This window comes from Xyrauchen texanus, chromosome 29 (assembly GCF_025860055.1).
Source record: "Xyrauchen texanus isolate HMW12.3.18 chromosome 29, RBS_HiC_50CHRs, whole genome shotgun sequence".
NCBI classification, from domain to species: Eukaryota; Metazoa; Chordata; class Actinopteri; order Cypriniformes; family Catostomidae; genus Xyrauchen; species Xyrauchen texanus.
Genome location: NC_068304.1, coordinates 17,316,611 through 17,344,334, shown reverse-complemented (window position 1 = coordinate 17,344,334; position 27,724 = coordinate 17,316,611). Strand labels below are relative to the sequence as shown.

At 38.5% G+C, this 27,724-nt stretch overlaps 1 protein-coding gene across 1 annotated transcript in view; it reads right to left on the bottom strand.

Annotated features, from left to right (window-relative positions):
• Positions 1-516: 516 nt before the first annotated feature.
• The window catches only part of eea1 (early endosome antigen 1), a 39,510-nt gene continuing 12,302 nt past the window's right edge, over positions 517-27,724 (bottom strand). The window contains exons 10-29 of the mRNA XM_052097377.1: positions 27,516-27,632; positions 21,669-22,007; positions 20,722-20,871; positions 20,335-20,454; positions 19,678-19,881; positions 17,166-17,366; positions 16,885-16,998; positions 16,305-16,460; positions 15,981-16,120; positions 14,191-14,521; positions 12,505-12,606; positions 12,157-12,351; positions 11,649-11,831; positions 11,311-11,496; positions 9,968-10,099; positions 9,684-9,869; positions 7,385-7,623; positions 7,169-7,289; positions 4,898-4,996; positions 517-2,837 (exon numbers count right to left, since the gene is read on the bottom strand). Of these exons, the coding sequence (XP_051953337.1) occupies positions 2,715-2,837; positions 4,898-4,996; positions 7,169-7,289; positions 7,385-7,623; positions 9,684-9,869; positions 9,968-10,099; positions 11,311-11,496; positions 11,649-11,831; positions 12,157-12,351; positions 12,505-12,606; positions 14,191-14,521; positions 15,981-16,120; positions 16,305-16,460; positions 16,885-16,998; positions 17,166-17,366; positions 19,678-19,881; positions 20,335-20,454; positions 20,722-20,871; positions 21,669-22,007; positions 27,516-27,632 (3,438 nt within the window). The 3' untranslated portion in view covers positions 517-2,714. The remainder of the gene's footprint in view (positions 2,838-4,897; positions 4,997-7,168; positions 7,290-7,384; positions 7,624-9,683; positions 9,870-9,967; positions 10,100-11,310; positions 11,497-11,648; positions 11,832-12,156; positions 12,352-12,504; positions 12,607-14,190; positions 14,522-15,980; positions 16,121-16,304; positions 16,461-16,884; positions 16,999-17,165; positions 17,367-19,677; positions 19,882-20,334; positions 20,455-20,721; positions 20,872-21,668; positions 22,008-27,515; positions 27,633-27,724) is intronic.

The following is a 27,724-nucleotide window of genomic DNA, read 5'->3' as shown; positions in this document are numbered from 1 at the left end:
CCTCTTCTCGTTGTGCAGCATTTTTTGCCACACTTTTTCCTTCCCACAGACTTCCCACTGAGGTGCCTTGATACAGCACTCTGGGAACAGCCTATTTGTTCAGAAATTTCTTTCTGTGTCTTACCATCTTGCTTGAGGGTGTCAATGATGGCCTTCTGGACAGCAGTCAGGTCGGCAGTCTTACCCATGATTGCGGTTTTGAGTAATGAAACAGGCTGGGAGTTTTTAAAAGCCTCAGGAATCTTTTGCAGGTGTTTAGAGTTAATTAGTTGATTCAGATGATTAGGTTAATAGCTCGTTTAGAGACCCTTTTCATGATATGCTAATTTTTTGAGATAGGAATTTTGGGTTTTCATGAGCTGTATGCCAAAATCATCAGTATTAAAACAATAAAAGACCTGAAATATTTCAGTTGGTGTGCAATGAATCTAAAATATATGAAAGTTTAATTTTTATCATTACATTATGGAAAATAATGACCTTTATCACAATATGCTAATTTTTTGAGAAGGACCTGTATTTGACAAACCACAAACAGTGAAGCGAACTTTCCAGCAGTAACACTTGCAGTGCACTCACTTGTGCTCCCAAGAGCGCTTACGTCAACGTTCAACCCGTTTCGCAACACCTTCCGCTTGTGATTTAGCTCGCTATTAAAGGGATTGTTCACCCAACATGAATATTCTGTCAGTTGAAACATGAGGGTGAGAAAATGACAGAATTTTCATTTAAAGGTGAACTATCCCTTTAAAGGAACGTATAATTTAATCAGCCATATGACATCCCAGATGTATGACTTACTTTCTTGTTTGCAAAACACAAAGATTTTAGAAGAATATCACAGCTCTGTAGGTCATTACAATGCAAGTGAACGTTGAACAGAACTTTGATGTTCCAAAAAGCATGTAAAGGCAGCATAAAAGCAATCAATAAGACTCCAGTGTTTTAATCCATGTCTTCAGAAGCTATATGACAGGTATGGGTGAGAAACAGGTCAATATTTTAGTCCTTTTTACTTTAAATTTCCATTTTCATATATTTTAAAAATGTTTGGTGATTCACATTCTTCATGCATATATTCCTACTGGTCGAGCTGGTCAAAGGTGGAGATTTATAGTAAAAGAGGACTTCATGTGCTTTTTGGAGCTTCAAATTGCTGGTCACAATTCACTTGCATTGTATGGACTTACAGAGCTAAGATATTCTTCTAAAATCTCTGCTTTGCAGAAGAAAGAAAGACACACATCTGGGATGTCATAAAGAAGATTAAATGAGAATTTTTATTATTGGGTGTACTACTCCTTTACATCTAAAATAGGTTAGCACAAGTCAAGCTCTAATTAAGCGAAACTGCTCAGGTTGCCTTGACAAGAGCATTAGCAGCCAACATATTAAACACAATCAGCAGTCTGGCATTCATTTTCAGTACGCGCACACATAATCATTGCTTAAAAGCAGGGCACGTACATCATACATGTGCAAAAGTACAAATAATATACAAATGTTTTGATAAGAAAATGCAAAACAGACACATATTTTTGCCACTGTAAGTGTGCATAAACAATTAAAATAACATCAACTTCTATTGGTAAGATGGTGAATTCAAAACAAATATTTCAAGAGTATCATTTAAACAACAATCCAAACATGTATATTACACCACATACCTTATGTGAAAAATGCCAAGACTGAATGAGAAATGTTATAGTCCCAAATAAAGCGACAATTAAATTAGAATTAAATTTTCTTTAAAATTAATTACTTATAAAAGGATCTTGCAAACAGCTTTGGTTCTAGTCAGACTCCCTAATCCAAAAATACGAGATCTTACAATGGTAGCTTGGCTCCTCAAACAGTGGCCCAGAAAAGAATTTGCAAATTGTTTTTATATTTAAGTCTTACCTAATTTCATTGCATAAATAACAAAACATCAACCCAAACGAAACCTGCAAACAAATTATGCAAATGAATAGCTTGACTTTTCTTATTTTTAGTGGTTGAATTAAGTAACTTCTTTTTATCTTCATTTTAACAATATATTTAGTGTTTTACCATTTGAAAACTAACAAACCTCTTTTTGTTCAATATTTTGCATGGAGAATGTCTTTGAGCCATCTTTCCATAAAATGCATGCTACCTTGTTTGCTATTTAGTTATATATTACAAAAACATTCAAGCTGTGACGTCAGTGTCCAAATACTTTTGGGGCCACCGTATGCATGTATATTCTCAATTATCCTCAATCTCACTCAAACCTTCTATTTTAAACATTTAAAAGACAACATCAATGTGAAACCTCTTTTATGAGTGCCAAACAGCTGCAGAACTGGAGCCTGACATTCCATTCTGTCTTTTACATTTAAAATTTTAACATATCAAAAAATGGCCCAATGCCTCGGCTGATCCGGCCCTTCCCTTTTGATTCCTCTGGGTGCAAGAGTGGCCCCAGAAGTGGCAAAGGCACTGGGCAGATGAGGACATGCTGTCCGGTCTGTCTAATTTAGTGTTTCCTCAATCTGATTGGCTGGATTAAGAGGCCACCACAGCAGCTGCAAGCATGTAGTTCCTCTCAGTGGTGCCTGCAGTCCCTGTGGCCCAGCTCTCTCACCTGACCTCAGCTGGCCTCTCCCAGTCACGCATCCATCCATCCATCCTGGGGAGAGGTCATGATGAGGAGACAGAGAGGGCTGCAGGAAAGGGGTTGTGTGGGGCTGTCAGCCCTGCAGATCATCAAAGCAAGTGTCACACACTCGGACAGGCTTCTTGAAGGAAGGCGTTAAGGCGTTGTGTGCAGAACATTCTGCACAGAAGATGTTGCCGCAGTGTCGACAGTGGTGCTGGAGGAAGGGAGGGAGAGAAAGAGAGAGGTCACGATTTACAAATTCGATTCCAATTTGGATTGGATATCAATTCATTTGGAAATTACTCAGTGTCAACAGGCCTGTCGCAATGATAAAATAATCACCTGATCCGTGACATCTGCAGGATGAGAGGCATGCTGTACTTAATACTTAGTGGAAATGTTGATATACCCACCGTAATAAGGCATAGATTTAGTATGGATTAATATAAGATGAACCACTGAAATATTGAATCATTGTCCACAATTACCATCTGCGCTTACAGTGCTGTATTAGGTCCATACGATATAGCAATATACATAACAGTTAGTTCCGGTCCTCGGATCTGATTGACGAGAGATGTGCCAGGAGCACTGATGGTCTGAGACCATCAGCACTCGGACACTTCACGTGTGCATCACTCCGCTTGTGTTTGTGCCATTCTAAACTAAAGTGTAAGAGTAGTGCATATGTGTTAAGAGCTTCTGTTTGTCTTTTTTCTTTTTTTGACATTACATATGTTAGCCAGCAGGTGGTGGCAAAAGATAATTTTTGCGTGTAATATGAGCCAGATATGTGACGTGAAGTGACGTGAATGCGCATCAGCAATTTACATACAACAGCTCTTCATGATCGCTTGTATTACTACTACACTACTAAAGCTAGGAAATAGTTGCTCAAGAACAACTTGAGCATTACGGCTCATCACAACTGAGAGACACAACAGACTGATTTATTACAGAATGGGTGCTGTTTAAAATGGCGGAGGACATTGTCGTTTCTATAGTGATCGTCTCTTGCACACCAGCTTCCACGAAATAGGGAGAAATACCCCCGCTTGGCTGCTATTTTTCCACTGAGAAATCTGATCTTCAGAAAGCTGACAGCATCTCTGCTTGAGAGTGGCAAAAATTGATCAAACATGCTCCTTCTCTCTCTCTCTCTCTCTCTGAAACAGCACAAGTCATGATACTTTTTTCTGAAGTGACATTTTTGAATTACTAACGAAGGCTTGAACGAATCATTTGGCTTGAACCTGCAACGGCAGATTCTGATTCGTCGCTAAAGAAAGTAGTTCCATGCACAAATGCGTTTATGACCGTACTCATTGAACTGTTGTATATAAGCAATATCACACTCCCAATCGTGCTATATGGCCCTATATCAGCACTGCTGTGATTAACTATGGGACTCGGCCTGCAGCCGAGTCCCATAGTTAATCACAGCAGTGCTCGGCCTGCAGCCGAGTCACAGCAGTGCTGATATAGGGCCATATAGCACGATTGGGAGTGTGATAATGCTTAAATATATATTTTTTTAATTTTACAGTAAACTTCCTCATTGACTTTCATGAAGATGAGCAGGAACATCTAGAAATTTTGAGAAATTTTAAAAACAACAAATGTATTTTTTCAACAGAAGATTTGTGTCTTTAGCTGAATATATTATGAATTCAATAGAACACAGCTATAGTTTTGATGCAAGTATTTTGTTTTTATAAATGTATTATTAGTAAAAAAAAAAATACATTGCTTCATTATGCAGTGAAACCGAATTTTTCTGCTAAATAAAGAGTCTGTTAAGTTGGCTGAGTGATTTGTTAGGGAGCATTGACTAAAGTTTAGAGAAATTTATAAAATCAATTGAGAAAAACTGTGAAAGTACAGTGGTATGAAATGTTTTAGAATCGATATCGATCTGATCAAATGAAGATTGCGGGTAATCTAAAAATGAACAAAAATATTAGTAATTGAGTCACACCTCATCTTCACAACATTACACTAGGAATACTGATTACGGCAAATTTTTACATTACTTAACAATGATGTGTTTGTCAGAACGGTCCATTGCAATGCCTACATAAGAACATCAAACATATGCTTTTGTTGATGGCACACGCTGATGCACCATGTCATGTGCTCATTAAAAACCCAGCCCTTTAAACAGGGGAGCATGGATCAGTGGGATAGATTGTTAGCATTGCATTGATCTCAAACTTTGATCCACAACAAATAAGAATGTGTGTGTGTGTGTGTGTGTGTGTGAGAGATACACACCTTTCTGACAGTGACAGAGAAGCCCTTCCCACAGGCCATACAGTTCTGCACCTCATGATCCTCCGCCCACTTCCGTGTGAGGGACTGCGACTGTTTAATCTGTAACAGAAGAAGGAAGCCACATTTATGGCAACTAAAATGGGCTGACTTTAAATAATTTAAGACCCATTCACCCGTGTAGAATCTTGCAGCGTTAAAGCGACATCATCTCATTCATTTTAAAGGAGAGCTGGCGACTTTCAGCGACATGAGCGACACTGACCATTGGCAAGTAGATGTGACCATGTGTAGTGACTTCAGAAAGTTGAAAACTGTTTAACTTAATGCAAATGAGGAGCCACTTTCAGCAGGACTACCAATAGAGAGAAGAAATGTAATTGGAGCACGTCATCTGTCTCCTGTGATATAATGGTGTCGAGTGCAGGCAAGACAGAGAAGTGGGCGATTTCACTGTTCTATGATATGGATATAATATAAGAATGATGCACGGAAAATAAATTGTTGGCAGTCTGAGTGAGCTTGATTCATACTTTGATAGTTTGTTCATCTTGTTAATGATACAATGCAATGAGCACTGCTGCAGTTCATATTAAAAAAAAAATTCCCTGAAGAATGTTTATTTTTAATGACTAAAAAATGAATTCCTTGTCAAATTAAAATAACATCTTTGTTTTACCTGCAATATGACTCATCTGTGATCAGATTTTCAAAAGATAAGTCACTATACATCTATACATAGTACTAAAATATATCCATATATATATATCCATATATATATATATATATATATATATATATATATATATATATATATATATATCTCAGTCCATGACTGCAATAATGTCACCCAAATCAGCTCTTTAAAATGCATGCATGGATCTACACCTAGTTTTAATGCTTTTTCATTTGATCATTTGAGGAGTCACTGCTGCTATGATTAGGGGGGATGCAACGATACCACATTTTCTATTCTGATACTTCCTATACCAGAAATCTCAGTATCGCCGATTCCAATCCCGATCCAATACCAGTGCTGTTTTTTTGCATAATCAGTTTAGAATATCTTTACATTATTGTGTGGAACTAATTGGATGTAATCTTTAATATGTAAAGAAACACAAACTTCTGACTACACACTATTTCAAAATAAATGTATAGCGTATTAAGAAACACTTTATTATTAACTAGTATACTGGATAATGTAGCAGCAAAAATAACAATATACGGTATTCCAGTCTTCAAGTCTTCAGTAAAAAATAAAGTTTTATTTTTGCTTTTTCAAAAATATTTCAACTTACATCTGAACTTTAAAGGATTCAGATCTGTTTTGTTCAATTGAGTTGTAAGACATCACTTCACTTTTCATTCACACGGTTATTCTGTGGAACACGTTCAACTTAAATATTGTTATAAATTGTAAACAAATACTAACGATGACAATAATAATAATAAATTGTTATTCATATTATTGACTTTTAATTTGAAATACAACAGTAATATATTTAAATCGTGCACTTTTGGAACACTCACGCTTTTATTTTGACATTCTGAACTCTGTTTGTAGGCAAGTTCACAGTAGTTTAATTCACTTATTATTCAAATTCTGGTCAAATGCACCTCCGGTGCCATTCTGAATGCATATTAAAAGTGAACCGAACTATTGAGCATCTACATTTGAGATGTTGTTTGTGAGTAGCGCTCAAATATTGCACACCGCGTGAAGTTTAAAAATAGTGTGTGTAAACAGAGCAGCGCCACTCCATAACGTGCTGGAGCTACGCATACTATATTTTAGTTATTAAACACAGCCCTTTATGATTCACAGAGCTATCACACATCTTAAAGAGGCTTTAAATACAATGCATAAGTCATATGAACTGCTTTAATGGTGTTTTAATGGTTCTTTTATGTCATTTTTGGAGCTTGACAGTAACGAACATGACTAATACACAGTATCGGATTTGGATCGGAGCATCCCTGGCCATGATCATATACATTGTACATAAAATGTACAAAAACATTCCTTTTAAATAAAAGTTTGGGTTGTGTCAGGCAAATAGCGCTGACATTTATGAATTATTACAGAAGAGATTTACAATGACTCTGCACAATAGCAATGCATATAAAGCCTGGCTAATTTGGAGAGCGGGTGGTTTGTCACAGGATTTTATGCTATTATACTGCTGTTCTAAAGTGGCGCACCCGTTTAGTGAATTAAATCCTTCAGTGTGCAAGTTAAGTTGGCTGGTGTCAGTCTAGGGTTAGTCTGACCTGTAATGACTGGTTCTCTCTGCCAAGTTCCTGCATTGCAGCCGTTGTATCGTCAAGCTTCCTGCGCATCTCCACTAATTTAGCCTGAAGCTTCTCAATCTCACCCTCACCCTTGACACACCTGGTAAAAGAGACACCAACAGTGTCAAAGGTTTAGTATGTGATTTGAATGTGATGTATAGGTCAAAAAAGGTTTATAGAGTCTAGAGAGATCACCTCTCCAGCAGTGCACGTCTCTCGTCCTGGTTGTTCTGGACAGTGGCCTCCAGCACAGCAATCTCTCCTCTCAATTCATCTGTCTGTTTCTCCAGCTCACCCACCCTTCTTTGGCTGCTCTGCCATTCTCGCTTTAGCGTCGCAACGTTCTCATTTAGCGCAGTCACTTGCATTGACATCTTCATCTCTGCCTCTTTCCTCTGCTTCTCAACTTCCTCTTTAGCCTTCACTTCTGCCACCTGAGACAGAGAGAGAGAGAGATTTCCACCTTTTAGAGAGTGAGCTTATCTGCAACACATCATTTAAACATTCCTTGCCAGATGTTATAACTACGGAGCCCCTAAGAGGACCATCTGGACATTTTTTTCTGAAATAGTTTTGCATTCCCTTGCAAAATTTACCATGTTTTAACTACAGAAAGCACATTTTAACAAAAATAATTAAAGAGAAACGATAGTAATAATACATATTTGTGAACAATTGCAAAATTTTGTGGTTATGGTTTTACTATAAACACCATAGTTTAACTATGGCATTTGTAGTAAAAACATATTAAAATCCAAGATTAACCATGGTTTATCTACAGGAAAAAAAACATGGTTAATTACATAACTACTACAATATCACTATAGTAAAATAGTTTCCACCAAAAAACTACAGAACTGTCATGTTACTACTATAGTAAAGCCATGGTTTTACAAAAAACTGTTATAACTAGGGTATTTTTATTATAAAATGATAACCACAAAATTTTTATTTTCATTACCCTAGTTCTCATTTTCCTGTATTATTACTATGGTTTCAGAACAAATATCATGGTTCAAATATAGTTACTGCAGTAAAACCATGGTAAATGTATTGCGAGGGAACGCAAAACTCATTGCGAGTCATTGAGAGGAAGACAAAACTCATTGAGAGGAACGCAAAACTCATTGCGAGTCATTGAGAGGAAGACGAAACTCATTGAGAGGAACGCAAAACTCACTGAGAGGGAACGCAAAACTCACTGAGAGGGAACGCAAAACTCACTGCGAGTCATTGAGAGGAAGACGAAACTCATTGAGAGGAACGCAAAACTCACTGTGAGGAACGCAAAACTCACTGTGAGGAACGCAAAACTCACTGTGAGGAACGCAAAACTCACTGTGAGGAACGCAAAACTCACTGAGAGGGAACACAAAATGTATTGAGGGAACGCAAAACTCTTTCCGAGTCATTGAGAGGAAGGTAAAACGCATTGAGAGGGAGCGCAAAACTCACTGAGAGGGAACGCAAAACTCACTGAGAGGGAACGCAAAACTCATTGAGGGGATTGAAGGGAATGCAAAACTCATTGAGGGGAACGCAAAACTCATTGAGGGGAACGCAAAACTCATTGAGAGGGAACGCAAAACTCATTGAGAGGGAATGCAAATGGAACGCAAAACTCATTGAGGGGAACGAAACTGGAACGCAAAACTCATTGAGGGGAACGCAAAACTCATTGAGGGGATTGAGGGGAACGCAAAACTCATTGAGGGGAACACAAAACTCATTGAGAGGAACGCAAAACTCATTGAGAGGGAACGCAAAACTCATTGAGAGGGAACGCAAATGGAACGCAAAACTCATTGAGGGGAACGCAAAACTCATTGAGAGGGAATGCAAATGGAACGCAAAACTCATTGAGTGGAACGCAAAACTCACTGAGGGGAACGCAAAACTCATTGAGAGGGAATGCAAATGGAACGCAAAACTCATTGAGTGGAACGCAAAACTCATTGAGAGGGGATGCAAAACTCATTGAGTGGAACGCAAAACTCATTGAGAGGGGATGCAAAACTCATTGAGGGGGAACGCAAATGGAACGCAAAACTCATTGAGAGGAACCAAAACTCATTGAGGGGAACGCAAAACTCATTGAGGGGAACGCAAAACTCATTGAGGGGAACGCAAAACTCAGTGAGGCGAAACCAAAACTCATTGAGGGGAACGCAAAAACTCATTGAGGGGAACGCAAAAACTCATTGAGGGGAACGCAAAACTCATTGAGAGGGGATGCAAAAATCTTTCTGAAATTTTGTTTACCACCCTGTCCTCTAAGGGGCACCATTCTGAACTGCATTCAGCAGATGTTTTCACAACAATTCCAATTTAAAATGCTTGTAAATCCACTATTTTCAATGTTTATAATATTTACAAATATGATGCTTAAAGTAGATCACAATGCTTTCCAGATGGCCAGATTAGCGATCTGTGTGTGATTACTGGGACTAAAACATACAAAATTAAAAATAAAGGTGTTTGGCTACGGATGTACCAGCTGTTGCTGTAGTTTGTCAGTTTCAGCTTTGAGCTCCTGCTGTGCATGTTTGATGAAGTCTTGAGTCTTCTGGTGTTCTCTCTGCTCCTGCTCCAGAGATGCCTGAGCCGCCTCCACCTTCCCCTGGAGCTCCACCTTCTGCTGGATCAGCAGCTGCTTTGCTGCCTGGAGCTCCTTCAGCTCCTGCACACATACACACAAACTTAGAAACAATTCTGTCTCAATTATAAACAATTACATTTGTAATTTATTGAGTTTGGTTCAAAGATCATCAGCCTGACCATCTCATTCCTCTCTGCCAGTGCTTTAAGATCAGCACTGAGTTTGCTCTTATCCTTCTCCAGAGCACTCTGACTCTCTCTCATCTCCTCACAATGAGCTCTCTCCTTCTTCAGCTGCTCCTCTTTTACCTCCTGCAACAGATTCAAAGAGACACATACATTCACCATGACAACTTAAAATATCCATGAATGTTCCGGATAAGGTGCTCACTGTAGCCACATTGATAAGCAAATTAGGATAAGAACTATTCCTGGTAGAATAAAAGGTTTTAATGTGGTTGTGCTGTATCTCGAATAATAAAAAAAAAAAAGAATATATTCTTTATTTACTGCCACACATCCAAGGCCGGAGGTATTAGTTTCCCCGACTTCATACAACGTCGTAATGAAACAGCACAGCAGGACAGTTCACCTGAAGTAGCCTGGGTTTCACTGCTTCTCTCAAGAATACAATGGCGACAAAGAGGCCTCTTGAGCCAAATATATATTTTGTTTTTGTTATTGCATTAGAAACACAAAAGCAAGTGGCATTTATTTTAAAGATAGCACAAGCACACTTTTCAAGCAAAACAATTGAAAAACAATGCATGCATGTATTTTGCCTTATTTCAACCCCTAGTCTTCCTAAAAATATAAAAAAAATTTTTTTTTTTTTTAAAAATCAACATTACAGTGTGGCACACAATGGATGTGAATGGAGTATATTTTTTGGAAGGTTTCAAGGTACATATGTGAAGCATTGCGATGTAAAGTTGTTCAAATCATAGGTTCTACCACCTAGGACTTATGGGTTTTTGGCTTTACGTCCTCATGGCGAAGTTGTAAAATTAGATATAACTTTACATATAAAAGCTTAGTAAAAGATGTTATGACACTAAAATCATGTATACACGCATATTGTTTGTCTTGTTGCTATACTTTAAAAAAAGTTCGTATTTTAAAGTTTTCGAATTGGGACCATTTGCTTACATTGAAAATGCCTCGCTGTAACCCAGATGTGTGCTTTTTTAAAGAAAAGGAGGGACAAGTAGAATTTTTTTTTTGTAGTAATCAACATTATGCCACAAATGCTTTCGACTGAGCTTAACTTGTATTGAACCCGGAATATTTCTTTAGGACACAAAGTAATTTAGTGGCATATGTCCATTGTTATTGTGAACAACTACATCTGTTTACTCTTCCAGGACACCAGTGTGAACATTAATGTAAATGTTTCATATTTTGTTATCTAATGCAAAGAAATTCATCCACTAGATGTGGCTATGTATCCCATTATTTTTTGGGTCCACTGTAAATCAAGGATCGAAACATGCAAAGTACGAACCTGCAACTCTCTTTGTTACCTGTTGTTTCTGTAGCTTCTGGAGAGCCTCCACCTGCTGTTTGATGTTCTCATCTCTCTTGGCAAGGTCTTTCTCCAGCAACAAATGACTCGTCTTCAGCTCCTGGATCTTGCCCTCATGACTGCTGAGCTGGTTCCTGTTGGCCACCAGCTCCTCTTGAGCTAGAGCCAGCTTCTCCTCACAGACCTGCATTATAAACACAACATCAACTCTGAGATCAGGATCACATATTGCTTATAACAATTTAATAAGATACAAACAGAGTTGCAATGAGTGTTGTAACAGGTGATGTCGCTGTTAATAACAAATACTATTGTTGCACAATCACACATACACACCTTGAGGTCCTGATGTACTGCAAAGAGCTCAGACTCTTTGCCATAGTAATCGGCCTGTAACGACGCAAGGCTTTCTTTGGTGCTGTTGTTGGTCTTCTGCAGCTCTGCACAACATTTTTTCTCAGAGTACAGATCTTTAGACAATGTTGTCACCTGCTTCTTCAGTTTGACCTCCTCCTCGGCCTGAAACACACACATCACTCAGAAATGAGGCAGGCAGCATAATGTGTGCTCATTGAATAGTGATAAAGGCCACATGAAATTGCTTGATGATGGCAGTTTTCTTTCCAGTGTTGATGTATTTTCTATTGAAAATAGCCGATAGCCTTTAGTTTACATCACAGCAAAGATCCATGATTTACAACCTGCTTGTCAGTTGTAACTGATATTAGAAAGAGGGACAATCTCATTCGAAAGTCAATTTCAATGGAAAAAAACTTGTGTAGTGCAGGATGAGTCATGAATTTTTGGCCTTTATAAAATGTGAGTGTACTGTTGCAGTGATTGCCTTTTTAGTGATGGTGGCCTGCAGCTCGGTCACTTGAGCCTCCAGTTTCTTCACTTGCTGGATGAAGGACTCCTGGGTGGTCTTCAGCTGTCCCTGAAGGTGCTGAGTGCTCTCATCCTTCTCTTTCAGTGTGTCTTGAGACTGCTTCAGCTGGGTGTTCAGTGTGGTAAGCTGAGACTGAAGGCTCTTCTCTGCCTACAAGAATTCAATGAGAATTTATTAAGTGAAAAACATAATGATTCATTTCATAGCACAAAGCAATGACAATAAAATATGGGGGTTGCATTAAGGTTTTATGTAATGCTTCCATGTAAATAAACTGCAGATTGTTGTAAAATACATTCTCACCTCAATTGATTTTTCCAGTTGGCCTTTGACCTCACCGAGCTGTTTAGAAGTGGCCTCTGCATTTTTCTGAATCTCTTGTTGTGCTTTCTGATAAGATGCCTCCTAAAACCAGCAAAAGGTGGCACAATTAAAGGAATTATAGTTAAATAATGTCCTAACCAGAAGTGGCTCGTGACCACAGATTTAGGTGGGGCAGATCTTGCAAAAAAGTTAAACTTTTCTCCATTATTCAATTTATTCAACTCATTATTCATAAAATAATGAATAATATAACATACATATCTACATGCCACTTACATGTTTCCACAGAACTAAAAAACGAAATGCTTAATAATAATAATGTTTTAATAACAGTAAGTCTCAAGTAGTAAACAGGTTCGCTGTAGTAATTTTGCTGCGGCCATTGGTGTATGAGTGTGTGTGTGAATGGGTGATTGGGACACAGTGTAAAGTGCTTTGGTAACCTCCAAGGTTAACAAAAGTGCTATATATGTGCAAACCATTTAGAAATATTACAAATCACATAGGCCAATGCTACTGTCCTTTTGCAACATAAGAAAAAAAAAATGGGAAACACAACATTTTCAAGGCTCTTTTACATACAATTTTCATCACACAATAAATATAATGTCTTATTGCCCACCCTAGTCTTTTGATTCAAACTATTTTTATGTCTGGCTGACCAATTTGTCTGAATTATACTATGAAACACAATTTTGATTCCTTGATAGTAAGTGTTATTTCCTATTTGTTTATGCCTCAAAAGTATAGAAAATGGCTATTATTCCCCACAAACTGTGCTTTTATGACCAGAACAGTGATATTTTGAAATGTACCTATTTTCCAGAACATTTCAGATAGATTCATTGTGAAGTAAACTTGGAGTAACTTCTAGAACTTTCCATTAATATAAATAGTAGTATATACTGTATACAAGGGCTTTAAGCACACCAGATCAGTTTAGTTCCAGCTGCCTAAGTGGATACATATCTGCATTTTTCTGAGATATAAAAAAATGTGTTACACAGTGTTATCAATAGAAACGACATACCGTTACATACACGTTTATAGATAGTGCTTGCCATTTTGGCAATCTCTCACACTGCTGGTGCACACTAATACTAAAGTTACCTTTGGTTTGGCTCTACGTTTATGGGCAGATTCATTTCTGCCCCGATATGTCTCAATGAGGTCTCAACTACTATATTTGACTACAGATTTCTACTGGAAAAAAATGAGAGGCGCTGTAGAGTTCGGGAGGGCAGCAGGATCTCTGCCCCACATGCATGTACAGTATATCTAAAGTATATCAAACACAGTGTAACAGGTTTTAGGAACACTTTGAATTAGAAAGAATACATTTTTTATTTTAGAGATGCTTTTAAATACATACAGTATGCCAGTAATTTGAACACATTTACAGATTGTTTTTTTTAAAGTATGGATTTATGTTTTCAAGTGGAAGTTATCATTTATAGCATGAGTCTACTATGAACTACAAGAAGTAGGAACTACTTTTATGGTTTGACTTTCCCTGTTCATTGTATGCTTGTGTTGTATGGAAAAGAGCACCCGTGACAATTGTGTAAACTTCTTTCCTACAGATGAAAGAAAGTACTAGGGTTTGAAATGTGAGTAAACGTTGACATCATTTTTATTTTGTGTTATCAACTTTTTGGGACCCACCTTCTCCTCCAAAACAACCTTGCTGCTCTTTTTCTCCTTCTCCAGCTGAATCTGGCTCTCTTTCAGGGCTTTGACAGCTTTGCTCAGAGCCTCCTTAACTGTGGCCACATCTTTAGCCAGAGCCTCCTTCTCCTGCTGGGCTTTCTGAAGCTCAGAGTTCAGGCTCTGGACTTTTCTGTCCAACTCTGCTTGCTGCGTCTGACCCTCCTGAGACAGTTTATCCAGGCTGGCCTGCAAGGCTCCCCGCTCCTGCTCTGCCTTCTCCAGCTGTTGTCTGGTTTCAGCGAGGGCTGAGGTTTTCTTCTTCAAGACCTCTTGTTGTGTAGTAGCTCTAAAAAGCAAAGGGTAGACAGACACATCAGACCTGTGGTCCTGTTGACTCATCTACTTAAACTTGAGCATATTAAGTTACAGATTATATTAAATTAAAATGGGTTAGGGTTAGTATCATGGACTAAAATGGGCATTTAGTCCATGATACAGTTGAAATCAGAAGTTTACATAAACTTAGGTTGAAGTCAAATTTTGTAACCACTTCACAGATGACCTGAAAGACCTCAGAAAAAAATTCATCATTGGGAGCAATTTCCAAATGCCTGAAGGTACCACGTTCATCTGTACAAACAATAGAATGCAAGTATAAAGAGCATGGGACCATACCGTCATCATACCGCTAATGAAGGAGACACATTCTGTCTCTTAGAGATGAACGTAGTTTGGTGCAAAAAGTGAAAATCAATGCCAGAACAACAGCAAAATTTACTTCAAAGCAGAAATATGCATTTACAATTACCTAAAATAAATTAACTTATTCCTTCTCTTCTGGAAAATGGAGCAAAAATATTGATGACATCTTGCACTTAAGGGTATATCAATTGTTGTCCATATAGAATAAGAATGGCTGTTTCTCAACGTGTGTTCTTATGTGTTCTTCAGTTTTTGTGAACTCGTTCGACATCATCATCCTCCGCCATATTGTGGTTTGCATGGTGATTTGTGAGTGGATGCCGTGGAGAATAACGTGAAGTCTGCAGAAGCTCAATAAGCCACTTGATAAGATGCGTGGATTGACGGTCTCAGACACGGAGACGGTCTTCGTCCTCCTCCACTCGCATTGAGACGAGTAACTACGCCACCACGAGGACTTGGAGCGCATTGTGAATTGGGCATTCCAAATTGGTGAGAAAAGATCAAATTAACCGGATATGTTCTTGATCAGGACAAATATCGAGGATGCATCGGATGGAGACTTCTGGGGAAAATCCTGAAGTCATAACTGTACTACAGTGACAGACAAAGGACATTTACAGTCCCCTCAAACGTTTCCCGCTGTAAGCTCACAACAGTCCGACGAACCAGTTGAGTTGTTTTTTGTTCAGCGTCATTTTATTATTACAGTAATAAACACATGGATAAAATGTGTATAAACAGACTTTATTCTTTAACGTGTCATTAATCATAACTTCACTAGTGTAATGACAATAATGCTTTCAATGGTGAGTGATAATGACAGTAGTTCTCTCACTGGATTCAAATGCACTGTAAAGTCTGTTCTCTGCGTTCTTGGCATTGAGAAACAACCCAATGTCAACCATCCCAGCATCTAACTTACAATGGCAAAACAAAAAAAATCAAGGTTCATGGATTTGTCACACATTAAAAGCCATTAGCTATTTATGTGCTGCCCCAACTTCCTGTTTAAATAAGGAATGTGTTAACACAGAAAAGAAACCTGAACTCATAAAGCCATTTCATGAAGTCCTTAACATTTTCCAATATAAAGTTCCTACCCTTGTTTCTCCAACTCTAACTGAAGGTTCAGCTCCTTCAACTTCATCTCCAGCTCACAGATCTGCTTCTTCAGCTTTTGCTGCTCTTTCTGAGCCTGTTCCCTTCCAGTGCAGAGCTCAGTTAACTCCACCTCTGCTTTCTATCTCACCCAGAGCAACATATACACACACAGAAAGCATTTCAGAATGCATAAATTCACAAAAACATGCATCAAAAACTCCCAAAATACTTTCTCAAAATGCAGCACGCAAAGCCATAGTGACTTCTGCTGCTGCTCCTCAAATAGCTGCTGCAGTGATTTAATGAAAAGCACTCAACCTGACCTTGGTCTGTGTCTCTAGGGTCTCTATCCTCTGCTCTGCAGTCAGCAGTTTGTCTCTGCTGTCCTTCAGACTGGCCTCCAGCTGAGAGCACTGATCCTGCTTCTCATGCAGCCTGTGGCCCTGATGCTCCAGCAGAGCCTGTGTTTTACTCAACTCCTGCAAAAACACAAACACACGGTTAAAGACACCATGAAATTAAAATAGGAGTTTTGTGGCTTTTAGTCAATTACTGTTAGCTTTGAGGCCATCAATACGCTAATGTACACCTATATTTTTAGCAGATCCACACATTTAAAATGTATGGTTTCTCTTTCAGGATAATGGGCCAAAGACACAGATGATGCAATCATGGGCAAGTAGCAAAGCAAATCATGGTTCATAACTGTGAAATAAACTAAAGCCTATTGGCCATTTTAAAAAGGGCAGAAACCTTCCTGTTTCAATAGGAACAAGACAATACAAGAAGGAAAACTGTGCTTCTCAACCCATTTCATGGGGTGTCTAAGATCTTTATGCACTTATTGTAAATACAGGAGAAACCTTACACGACATGTGCAATGGTAAAAGCAATTTTACATACTTGCAGCTTGTCCTGCAATGCATTCTGAGCCGTTACCAGGTGATTTTGCAAGTCAGCTCGCTGGGCAATTTTTGCAGCTTCAGCCGACAGCAGCATCTCTGTCTTGGCTTTCAGCTACGAGACAAACAAATCATTCACAAACTTTTCCACAATCAGAACTACCTTAAAACCAGACAATAATTGTCCAGAGTCAATTAAATTTCAAATGCTCTTCTATTGACACTTTGAATTCAATATTTACCCACTTTACATGACTGAGTGGCTCAGTTCATTTGCTGTACCTGTGTGTCCAGCTGTGTAATCTTCTCTTTGCTCTCGATGAGCTGTGTGTTAAGTTCACTGATTGCGGTCTCCAGACTCTGGCAGTGGTCTTGAGCTGAACGCAGGTTGGTCTTCTGCTCCTGCACCTGCTCATGAAGGTTCTCCTGAGCCTGCTTGTGGCTCTCTGATTGGTTCTTGAGCTTGTCAGTCAACTGAGTAATCTGAATCAACACAGAGGTCATAAAATGAAATACAACTGGAAATATGGGCTGATAAGGTGCCAAAAGATTTAATTTGGCTATATTTTAAAGGAATAGTTATTTAGAAAGAAATTAGTAATTTACTCATCTTTCTTCTGCAGAACCCAAAAGGAAATTTTAAGAAAACCTCAGTCCTTATTTACAATATAATGGTAGTGGATAATGATTTCGCTTTCAAGTATCATTAATGACCCAAAGTATTATAAAAGTAGTCCATGCAACTAGTGCGTCATTTTCCAAGTGTTCTGAGGCCACAACTCAAAACTGTAGTAATTTTCCTGTGAAAACATTCATGTCCACACAAGCTGCATTGACTACTTCTATGGTACTTTTGCATTCTTTTTAAAGCTTGAAAGTGGAATCACTATCCACTGGGGAAAAAAACAACCAGGATATATATTTAAAATGTGTCTTTTTATGTTAAGCAGAGAAAATAAAATGCAGGTTTGTAATGACATGAGGGTGAGTAATAATAATAATAATAATAATGCATTTTATTTAATGGCGCCTTTCATAACACCCAAGGTCACCTCACAAGCAATATACAGGTCACTGCATAGGACAATACACACAACAAACAAGCCACATACAGATAAAGTGCATTAAAAACTCAATACAAAATGATATAAGAAAGCTTGTATAAAAAGATATGTCTTAAGACGCGTTTTAAAAGTCAACAAGCAGTCGCTATTGCGAATATCAAGGGGAAGAGAGTTCCATAGGCGGGGGGCAGCATAACTAAAGGATCTGGCACCCATGGTAGTTAGTCGAATCCTTGGTAACACAAGAGAAATTGAAGATGAAGATCTGAGAGCACGTGAAGGAGTGTAAACATGGAGAAGTTGTGTAAGGTATTGGGGTGCAAGATTATGAAGTGCCTTATAAGTAAGTAGCAGGATCTTGAATTCAATTCTATACTTTACTGGAAGCCAGTGTAATTGCTGAAGAACTGGAGAAATGTGCTTCGTAGAAGGTGTTCTAGATAGAACACGAGCTGCAGAATTCTGAACCAACTGAAGCTTATGTAGCAATTTAGAGGAAACACCTGTGAAAAGAGCATTACAGTAGTCTATACGTGAAGTGATCAGTGCGTGAATAAGAACAGCAGTATTATTATTTGAAAGAAAGGGACGGAGACGGTTAATATTACGCAAGTGGAAGTATGCAGTCCGCGTGATATTATTAATTTGAGCTTCAAAGGATAGTGTGCTATCCATGATGACACCCAAACTTTTAACCTGTGAAGAAGGACAGATTGCAGTATTGTCAATGTACAAAGACAGACAGTTCGATTTAGACAAAACAGATTTAGTGCCAACAAGCAAAGCCTCAGTTTTGTTGCCATTTATCTTCAAGAAGTTAGCTGAAAGCCAATCTTTAATTTCAGCTAAACAGCTGGACAAGAATGGTGGTGGAAATGAACCAGTGGGTTTGGCAGACAGGTAAAGTTGGGTGTCGAAGATTTAGATTTACCTATCAGACCCACTATCTCTGAAGCATATTAAGTAGTGTAAAGTTAGAGAAAACAGAGTGTGGAGGTGTGTGAGTGATAGATTGACAAAAGTAATTGTGAAGAGTACCAGTAAGTAGGCCTAATTGCTGATTTACATTTCCAACCTTAGATGCAAAAAAAGTCAAAAGACGATCACATAAGTCAGTGGAATACACATCAGATGGCAAAGAATCAGGTGGTTGCAGAATATTGTTTACCACCAAGAAAAGGGACCTGGAATTCCCATTGCTATCTCCAATTATGTTTGAGTAGTAATCAGATTTAGCCTTGGACAGTGCATTTTTTATAAATCTGAATATGTTCAGCATACATTTCTTTATTAACAGTAAGGCCAGACCTGGCGTACAACCGCTCTAACCTACGGCCTTTAGTTTTAAGTTCACGCAGTTCAGGTGTAAACCAAGGAGCTGAATGTACAAATGAAACAGTTCTAGTTTTCACAGGTGCAAATTCATCTAAAATCATGTTCAGTCCATCATTGTAGTATGTAACTAGTTCATCAACAGTAGAAAAATCCATTTTACTGGAGAAAATGGCAAGTTTATCAGCAAGAGTAGGCACATCAATGTTCTTAATATTCCGAAATGTGATCGGACGACACAGGTTTACCTTAAAAACTGCCAATTTGGCACAAAAGGACACTAGCAGGTGATCCGATATGGACAGATCAGAAACAGAGTAAATGATGACAGAATTTTAATTTTTACAGTATGTGAACTATTCCTTTAAGACTTTAACAAACAGTGTAGTCTCCAACACCTGTTCTTGTAGCGAGTGGTTTTTCTCCTGTAGTTGTTTGAGCACAGCAGTCTCTCCCTCTCCAGCCTGGATTTTAGCACACAGGTCCTCTCTCTCTGTCTCCAGTTGGCTTACACTATCCTTGCTTTTCTGAAGCAGAGCTTCAAGATTCTGGATCTTCTGGTCCTTTTCCCCGATCTGACGCAACACCTGTTCCAGGTCATTCTAAATGATTAAAATCAGACAAAGGCTTGTAATAAATTAGATATGAAATTAGAGCAACTGATGCACAGAATTACAAGCCACACTTCAAAATGTAGGAATGCTTTAGAATGCATTGCATTAACAAACCAAGAGGCATCTTCAAAAAGACAACACAATTCTCTGAACTAACTAAACCCTTCTAGGCCATTTTTACAAACAATATTAACCAATTGGTCTCAGGGTCATTTTTAGTAGATGCATGAAGTGAGTTCCCATCAGGTTTCCCTCACAGGTGTCTAAGCAGAGCAACCATAGCTTTGCTTGGAAGGTGTCCATATACCTTTTACGTCCATTACACATATTACAATAAACACCTACTTTCCTGAAGAAGCTATTTGAATAAACTTCTTTGCATTACAAAATGGAGAATTTAATGCCACCATTTCAAGGAAAACCCACTGGACAAACGTTTACCTGTGCCTCTCTAAGTTTGCCATTAGTGCTCTGTTGAAGTGTTTGTAGTTCTTGGTGCTGCTGTTTAGATTTGTCCAGCTGATGCTGCAGGTCAGTAGACTTGGCAGAGCTCTCTATTAACTACACACATAATCACATACACAGAAATAGAAAGATACATGTAGTGGTTAAGAATGAAAACAAAACAGTTAAGTCCCCCACAGCAATCCTTATTATGTCTGGACTGTGCATGTAAATCTACAATTAACTAAATAATATGATCATTAAACTAAAAATTAACTCGGAGTTAAGTTAAGGTTATAATTCACCACTGTATTTGGTTACTCTATGCCGTGTTTTGAAATCCTTAATAATCAGGCCGTTTATATTCATCCAAGCTTTTCACACCTGCTCCTCTACACGAGAGAGTTTTAGCTGCAGATCTGCCACCTGTTGTTCTCGATCTTTGAGTTTCTCTGTTGACAGCTGCCTCTGCTCTTTCAGCCGGCCCTGCAGCTCCCCCAGCTGATGCTCAGACTCCAGAAGCTTAGCATGTAGCTGAAGAGGACAGAAACATGAGGTCCTTGTTACGTTAATCCAGCATGATATCAAATAAACTCAATATAGCTATTGCTATCCCACCATGATTTGAGAATGTTCCAAAGCATCTTGTGTGCTTAAATAGAAAACAAGATATGACCCTTTGAATGGAGTTTAGGTGGGCGGATGGATGGATGGAGTTTAGGCAGGCATATGGAAGAATAGATGGAGTTTAGGTGAGCATAAGGATAGGTAGATTTGGTTTAGGTGGGAGAATGAATGGAGTTTAGATGGGCATATGGATGAAAGGATGGAGTTTAAGTGGGCATATGTTTGAATGGATGGAGTTCAGGTGGGCGATGGATGGATGGATGGATGGAGTAAAGGTGTGGGTGATGGATGGATGGATGGAGTTATGGTGGGTGGTTGGATGGATGAAGTTAAGGTGGGTGGTTGGATGGATGAATGGAGTCTAAGTGGGCATATTGGAGGATAGATTATAGGGAGTATAGGTGGGTGGATGAATAGATGGTTAAATTGATGGATGGAGTTTAGGTGGGCATATGGATGAATGGATAGATGGAGTTTAGGTGGGCATATGGAAGGATGAATGGAGTTTTGTTAGATGGATGGATGGAATTTAGGTGGGTGGATGGATAGAAAGATGAATGAATGAAGAGATGGAGTCAAGGTGGGCATATGGCTGGATGGATGGATGGGATGGAGTTTAGGCCAGTATGTAAATAGCTGAATGGTGGGGTAGGCAGTTATATAGATGTATATTTTATATGACTAACTTATTGTGTGTTTCTGACCTGGCTGATCTCACTCTGCTGCTGCAGGCCCTGGTTCTCTTTATCCTCTCTTTGTTGCTGGAGTTGCTTTTTTTCTGCCTTCAGCTCCTGGTGGTTCTTCTCGAGCACACTGAGCTCCCTACTGAGTCTAGCAAACTCCTCACCACGTTCTATCAGTTCAGCCTGAGCCCGACTCAGAGCTGCCTCCCCCGCTGAAGCCCGGGCCTGACTTTCCTGGAGCTCCAGGTCTCTCTTGTGCAGGTTAGTCTGAAGACTCTTCTTAGAGGCCTGTTCCTGACCCAGATGCTCCTCAAGTTCCTGACTCTCCTTCTCCTTCCGAGATAACTTCTCTGACAACAGCTGAGGAGTGGCAGAAGTTATAATTAGAAGTTTACTGCCATTTAGTTTCTATTATCAGTGTTAAATGACACCAAAAGCCAACTCATTCATACAACACGTAATTACTTATTTATGACAACCTACAATAAGGCAATAACACCAATATTTAACATGACGAACAAGCATACGCCTACTCTACAGAACATCAACATCAAATAATAGCTTTTAAACGCTGCTTAAAGCTGTGTAATTTTTTATATTGAAAATTGCAGTTTAATATGCAGACAACTATAAGAAAGGTGTTTGTAGAATATTTACTCTAAAAAGTGGAAATCAATACATTTCTGTTGGTTTGAGCACCCTCACCAGACTGACTTAGCAACTTTGACTCCACCAATGGCGTGATTTGTGATCTTTCTGTCTGACCAATTGAAGGTGGCCGCAGTATTAAAGAAAAAGTTATTTGTTTGAAATCAGTTATCATTTTTGCAATAAAATGTGGTGCTGGCAAGTTCACCTTTAAAGTTTCCAAATAACGGTGATTTGTTAGCAGACAAAGTGTTAAGGAATTCTGGGACAGCGCAAAACAGTCTGGTTTAAGAGAGGGACGTTTTATGAGGGTAGGGTTGGGCACTTGAATGCCAGAGAGAGTGTGCTGTGACCTTTGCCCTGCGACAGCTATAAAGAGGGCAAAGTTGATAAGGACGTAGTGACTATCACAGGATGGTTACACAGAGAGTGTAGATTAATCACACACTGAGCTATGCTTTGGTGCAGAGTGTCCAGGGCACAGCTGTGCACCCGCTCTACAAAGGCCCTTTCTTTCATCGTCTTTTTAGACTGCAGTCTCTCTGCTGTCTCATTTTTTAATGCGTTGCTTTGACTTTGTCTTTATAGACTGGCTCATTATCCATGCTCCTTGAAGTGCCTGGAAGAATCTTAAAAGTGTGTCTTTTTGATCAATTAAGATGGTCCTTTACTATTAAGAGTCATTATATTGTAGTTAAAAAAATATACTACACTTGTTGAGCTGTATGTTTGTTTTTGAGTGCAACCAGCAAGGTTTTTGAGTGCTGTTGGTAGATTTCAACTTTTTACAAAGTAATCGACAAACTCATAACAAACAGCTGTTTTTAGTGTGTCCAAAGTACAATCACTCTGACAGATATGCGGCCAAATATTTTCTAACAATGATCTTATACAGCACCATGTAAGATTTAAAGGGACAAATCGGACCCTGTCTCCACAACTGCAGCCCATAGGACTACAATTTGTGAAAGGATATTTGGAAAATAAAAATAATATAATAATTCTAAAATACATTATTACATTTATATCAAATGTGGTAACTTGTTCAATTGAAAACCGACTGTTAAGTTTGAATATTGAATAAGTGAAATATTACTTTTTACTGTGGGCTATGTGTGAGCCGAATATTTAAGCAGTTAAGTGTTCAAAAGTAGTTTTCATTTTTACATGCCACATTTTTTTCAGGCTTCAGATGTGTGTTAAATGAGTGAGGATGTATGTTTATCAACATGTTACAGGTCTAACATAATCATACAGGCCTTATGATTGAACTTGGTCAATAGTTCAAAAAGAATATACAAATCTTTCTTCTCTGCAAACCATAGATACCCCTTTATAGTAACTTTTAAATGTTTTAAATAACTTTAACTTTAAAAAACATTATTATATTGTATAATTTGTTTATTAAAACTGCAGAGCTGCCCATATATGCTAATAAAAGTAGCTGTTCTGAAGAAACTGGAAGTATGGTTGACTGCTGTGTGACATCACAGTAACTTCAACTTCAAAAGGATGCCTAAATAAAGAGCATTGTCTACTTTTAAAAAAGTTCCCTTATTCCATGTCATTTAAAAGTCCATGCAGCAAATTAAACTCTATGGTATTTCGGCACAAATTTATCTGTCACTTAGTAGAAACTAAACCAAATTAGGCCGATGCCAACATGGGCAAGTTGTATGACACGCACTGCTGCCCTGATCTCGGAAAACCATAAAATAAATGATGCAAGGTATTACATTTACATTTATGCATTTGGCAGACGCTTTTATCCAAAGTGACTTACAGTGCACTTATTACAGGGACAGTCCCCCTGGAGCAACCTGGAGTTAAGTGCCTTGCTCAAGGACACAATGGTGGTGGCTGTGGGGCTCGAACCAGCATCCTTCTGATTACCAGATTACCAGTTATGTGCTTAGACCACTAAACCACCACTCCACTGTTTGATACTGTGTTGGTTCGGTCACAATTGAAGTCCAATGTAAAAATGTGGGTCCTGAAACCACTTGTCTTTGTATTAATAACTCATATCAAAAATATAAAAATATAAAGAGCATTAAATCAGCTCACCCTGCCTGCAGTCACTTTAGTTTTACAAAAGTTAAATTACTAGGCCTTCAAGTGTGAAGAGCAGAAAACCAATGGTTTTAGTTACTTTTTTTATTAGTATTAATAGTATTAATTAATTAGTATTAATAGACAACATGCCGAAACCCTATTTGAATTGTTGGGTTTTACTTTTATTATTGTTATTTTACACTATAACTGATAGTGGAGCCCAAACCATAGGCACAAGGACTTCTACCTATCAGCCAATCGGGGGCACTACAATGAATAAAACAAGAAAATTAGACATGTTCTGCTCTAACTCTTAGACTGTAAGTCACAGATTCAAGTACCTCATATCATTGGAATCCTCAGAAAACTTATCTGGAGTCCCAATATAAATAATTATATAAAAAACTTTCGATGAAACGTTGCATCATTCAGAACATCACAGCTAGCACAAGATTAATCACCCCACACTGCTTTAATTACACAGCATCTGTGATGTGTACGTCAATATTAATAGTAATGGTCAATCAAAAAAAAACATGGTGTGCTGACAGGTCAATGGGGTGGCTTTGTATGGAGTTAGAATCATGCCAAAACCTCACACACACACACAACGTGTTTTACTCACACCCAACGATTCACAAACAAACTCAGTGTGGTTTGCAAATACAAAACATCACTCACAAACTAATGCATTTTGTTCTGCAAATAAAAAACATACCTATCAAACAAATACAGTATGTTTTACATATACATAGAAACGTATTTCTTCAATGACAAAAATATCCTCCAAGTACAAACTAAAATCTTTCAAGTACTTTCAAGTATTCTACAAGTACAAAACAAAATTCTACAAGTAAAAAACAAAATCCTTCAAGTACGAAAAACTGTCACGTGACTTTTGGCACTAATTTTCCGCCTTGCTGATCCACACACAAATGCCTTCAGATCCACACACATGCTAGTAAATTGTCATGTAATTCGCACTCCACAACATCAGGTGGCGCCGTTACCGATTTGCTTGGTGCCGCCACGGACATGGAAAGAGAAGAGAAGAAATGTTAGCGTGGGTAGGGTGTTTTGAACACGATGAGTGGCCAACAGGTGAGTTTGCAGTCGTTGCTGGTGAAAAATCAAATGTTAACTAACTAAACTCCAGGAATGTCTGTCGTGGGTAGGGTGAGATATACACTCACCTAAAGGATTATTAGGAACACCTGTTCAATTTCTCATTAATGCAATTATCTAATCAACCAATCACATGGCAGTTGCTTTAATGCATTTAGGGGTGTGGTCCTGGTCAAGACAATCTCCTGAACTCCAAACTGAATGTCAGAATGGGAAAGAAAGGTGATTTAAGCAATTTTGAGCGAGTCGTTCGTTCTTCAAGTCAGACTCACAAACCCATAGCACTATGCAGAGACAGAAATGATTAGTTCATCTTTCGAGTCTGAGTCCTTCGTTCTTTTGTCACGTGACAGCTGGTATCTCGCGATCAAATAAAACATTAGATTCAGTATTATTGATCTAGCGCCTGAATGTACATTGTTTTATATGTTGGGAATTAACATACAATTATCAAAATATATGTACAATAAACATCATCTGAAAAATAAAAAAGGTCCATCTTATTATTGTCCCTGTCCATTAGTGCTGTGCTATGGGTTTGTGAGTCTGACTTGAAGAACGAACGACTCGAACCGAAGAGACGTAACTAATCATTTCTCTTTCCGGTACTGACAGCATAGTCTCTATGGGACTGACAGGAAGAACGAAAGACTCGGACCCGCCGAACCCAAACCCGAAGACTCGAGAGTCGAGACTTGAACTAATCATTTATCTTTCCGGATCCGGACCGGTATGCTGCATGTGCATGCAGTCAGTGAGTGCATTGGCTGCTGTGTCACACCACACGCCCACACACAGACACTGACCGAGTCGACATCGACAACTAAGTATTTTTAACGCTTTGAAGTTCGAACCCGATGACACAAGAGGCGGAGAAAAAGGAGGTGAGGTGAACTAACTGCAATAGCTTAAACTTAAGACCCAATTAATAAATTAACATTTCGGTTTCTTATAAATTGGCTTTGGCTGCATTACCCTATAGTTTATTTTTATTTATTTATTTCAAATTGAATCAACATTTTCGTAAGTAGACTACTTGATGTTTTGGGCTATTTAACATGACATTTAATTATATTCTGCTGAAATGAACGAAATGACTCGAAAAAAGATTCGTTCATTTTGCTGAACGAGACTCAAAGATCCGAGTCAGTAAAATGATCCGAACTTCCCACTACTACAAAACACCCTACCCACGCTAACGTTTCTTCTCTTCTCTTTCCATGTCCGTGGCAGCGCCAAGCAAATCGGTAACAGCGCCACCTGATGTTGTGGAGTGCGAATTACATGACAATTTACTAGCATGTGTGTGGATCTGAAGGCATTTGTGTGTGGATCAGCAAGGCGGAAAATTAGTGCCAAAAGTCACGTGACAGTTTTTCGTACTTGTAGAATTTTGTTTTGTACTTGTAGATTTTTTTTTTGTACTTGTAGAATTTTTTTTTTGTACTTGAGAGATTTTAGTTTGTACTTGGAGGATATTTTTGTCATTGAAGAAATACGTTTCTATGTATATGTAAAACATTCTGTATTTGTTTGATAGGTACGTTTTTTATTTGCAGAACAAAATGCATTAGTTTGTGAGTGATGTTTTGTATTTGCAAACCACACTGAGTTTGTTTGTGAATCGTTGGGTGTGAGTAAAACACGTTTTGTGTGTGTGTGTGTGTGTGTGTGTGTGTGTGTGTGTGTGTGTGTGTGAGGTTTTGGCATGATTCTAACTCCATAGCTTTGGACTAGAAACACTGTGCACCTTCCTGTAAAATGTCTTAGCCCGTTTTCCTGAAAAGCAACAACGGTGTACAGTAAACTTAAATTTGGAAGCTGTTTAAAATACTCTGTAGGTCCAGACACTGGCAGGTCTTAAAATAGTCAGCGCTGGCATGTGTTCTGTGTAGTACACACAGCTGTAAAGTAGGCTATTAAAATATAAAAGCTGGATTTGCTGTTGACATACAGTACATGCCTTGTTGTTACTATCTAGTAACTCAAGGCATGATTTATTAGCATATGTTTTTGGATGTCAGTGTGTGTGAGTGTTACCTGGGTCTGTTGCTGGACGTTGTTCAGGCTGCTCTGTAACTGGTGGATTTGTTGGGTGTAGACTGCTGCCTCCTGAGGTCCCTTCTCCAGTTCTGCCTTCAACTGAGCAATTGTGGTCTACAAAAAGGCATACTAGTGTGAGACGGCCAAACCAGACAAGGCAGTGAACATTAGTGAGAGTATTCAGCATATTTAATTTGATGGAAAAT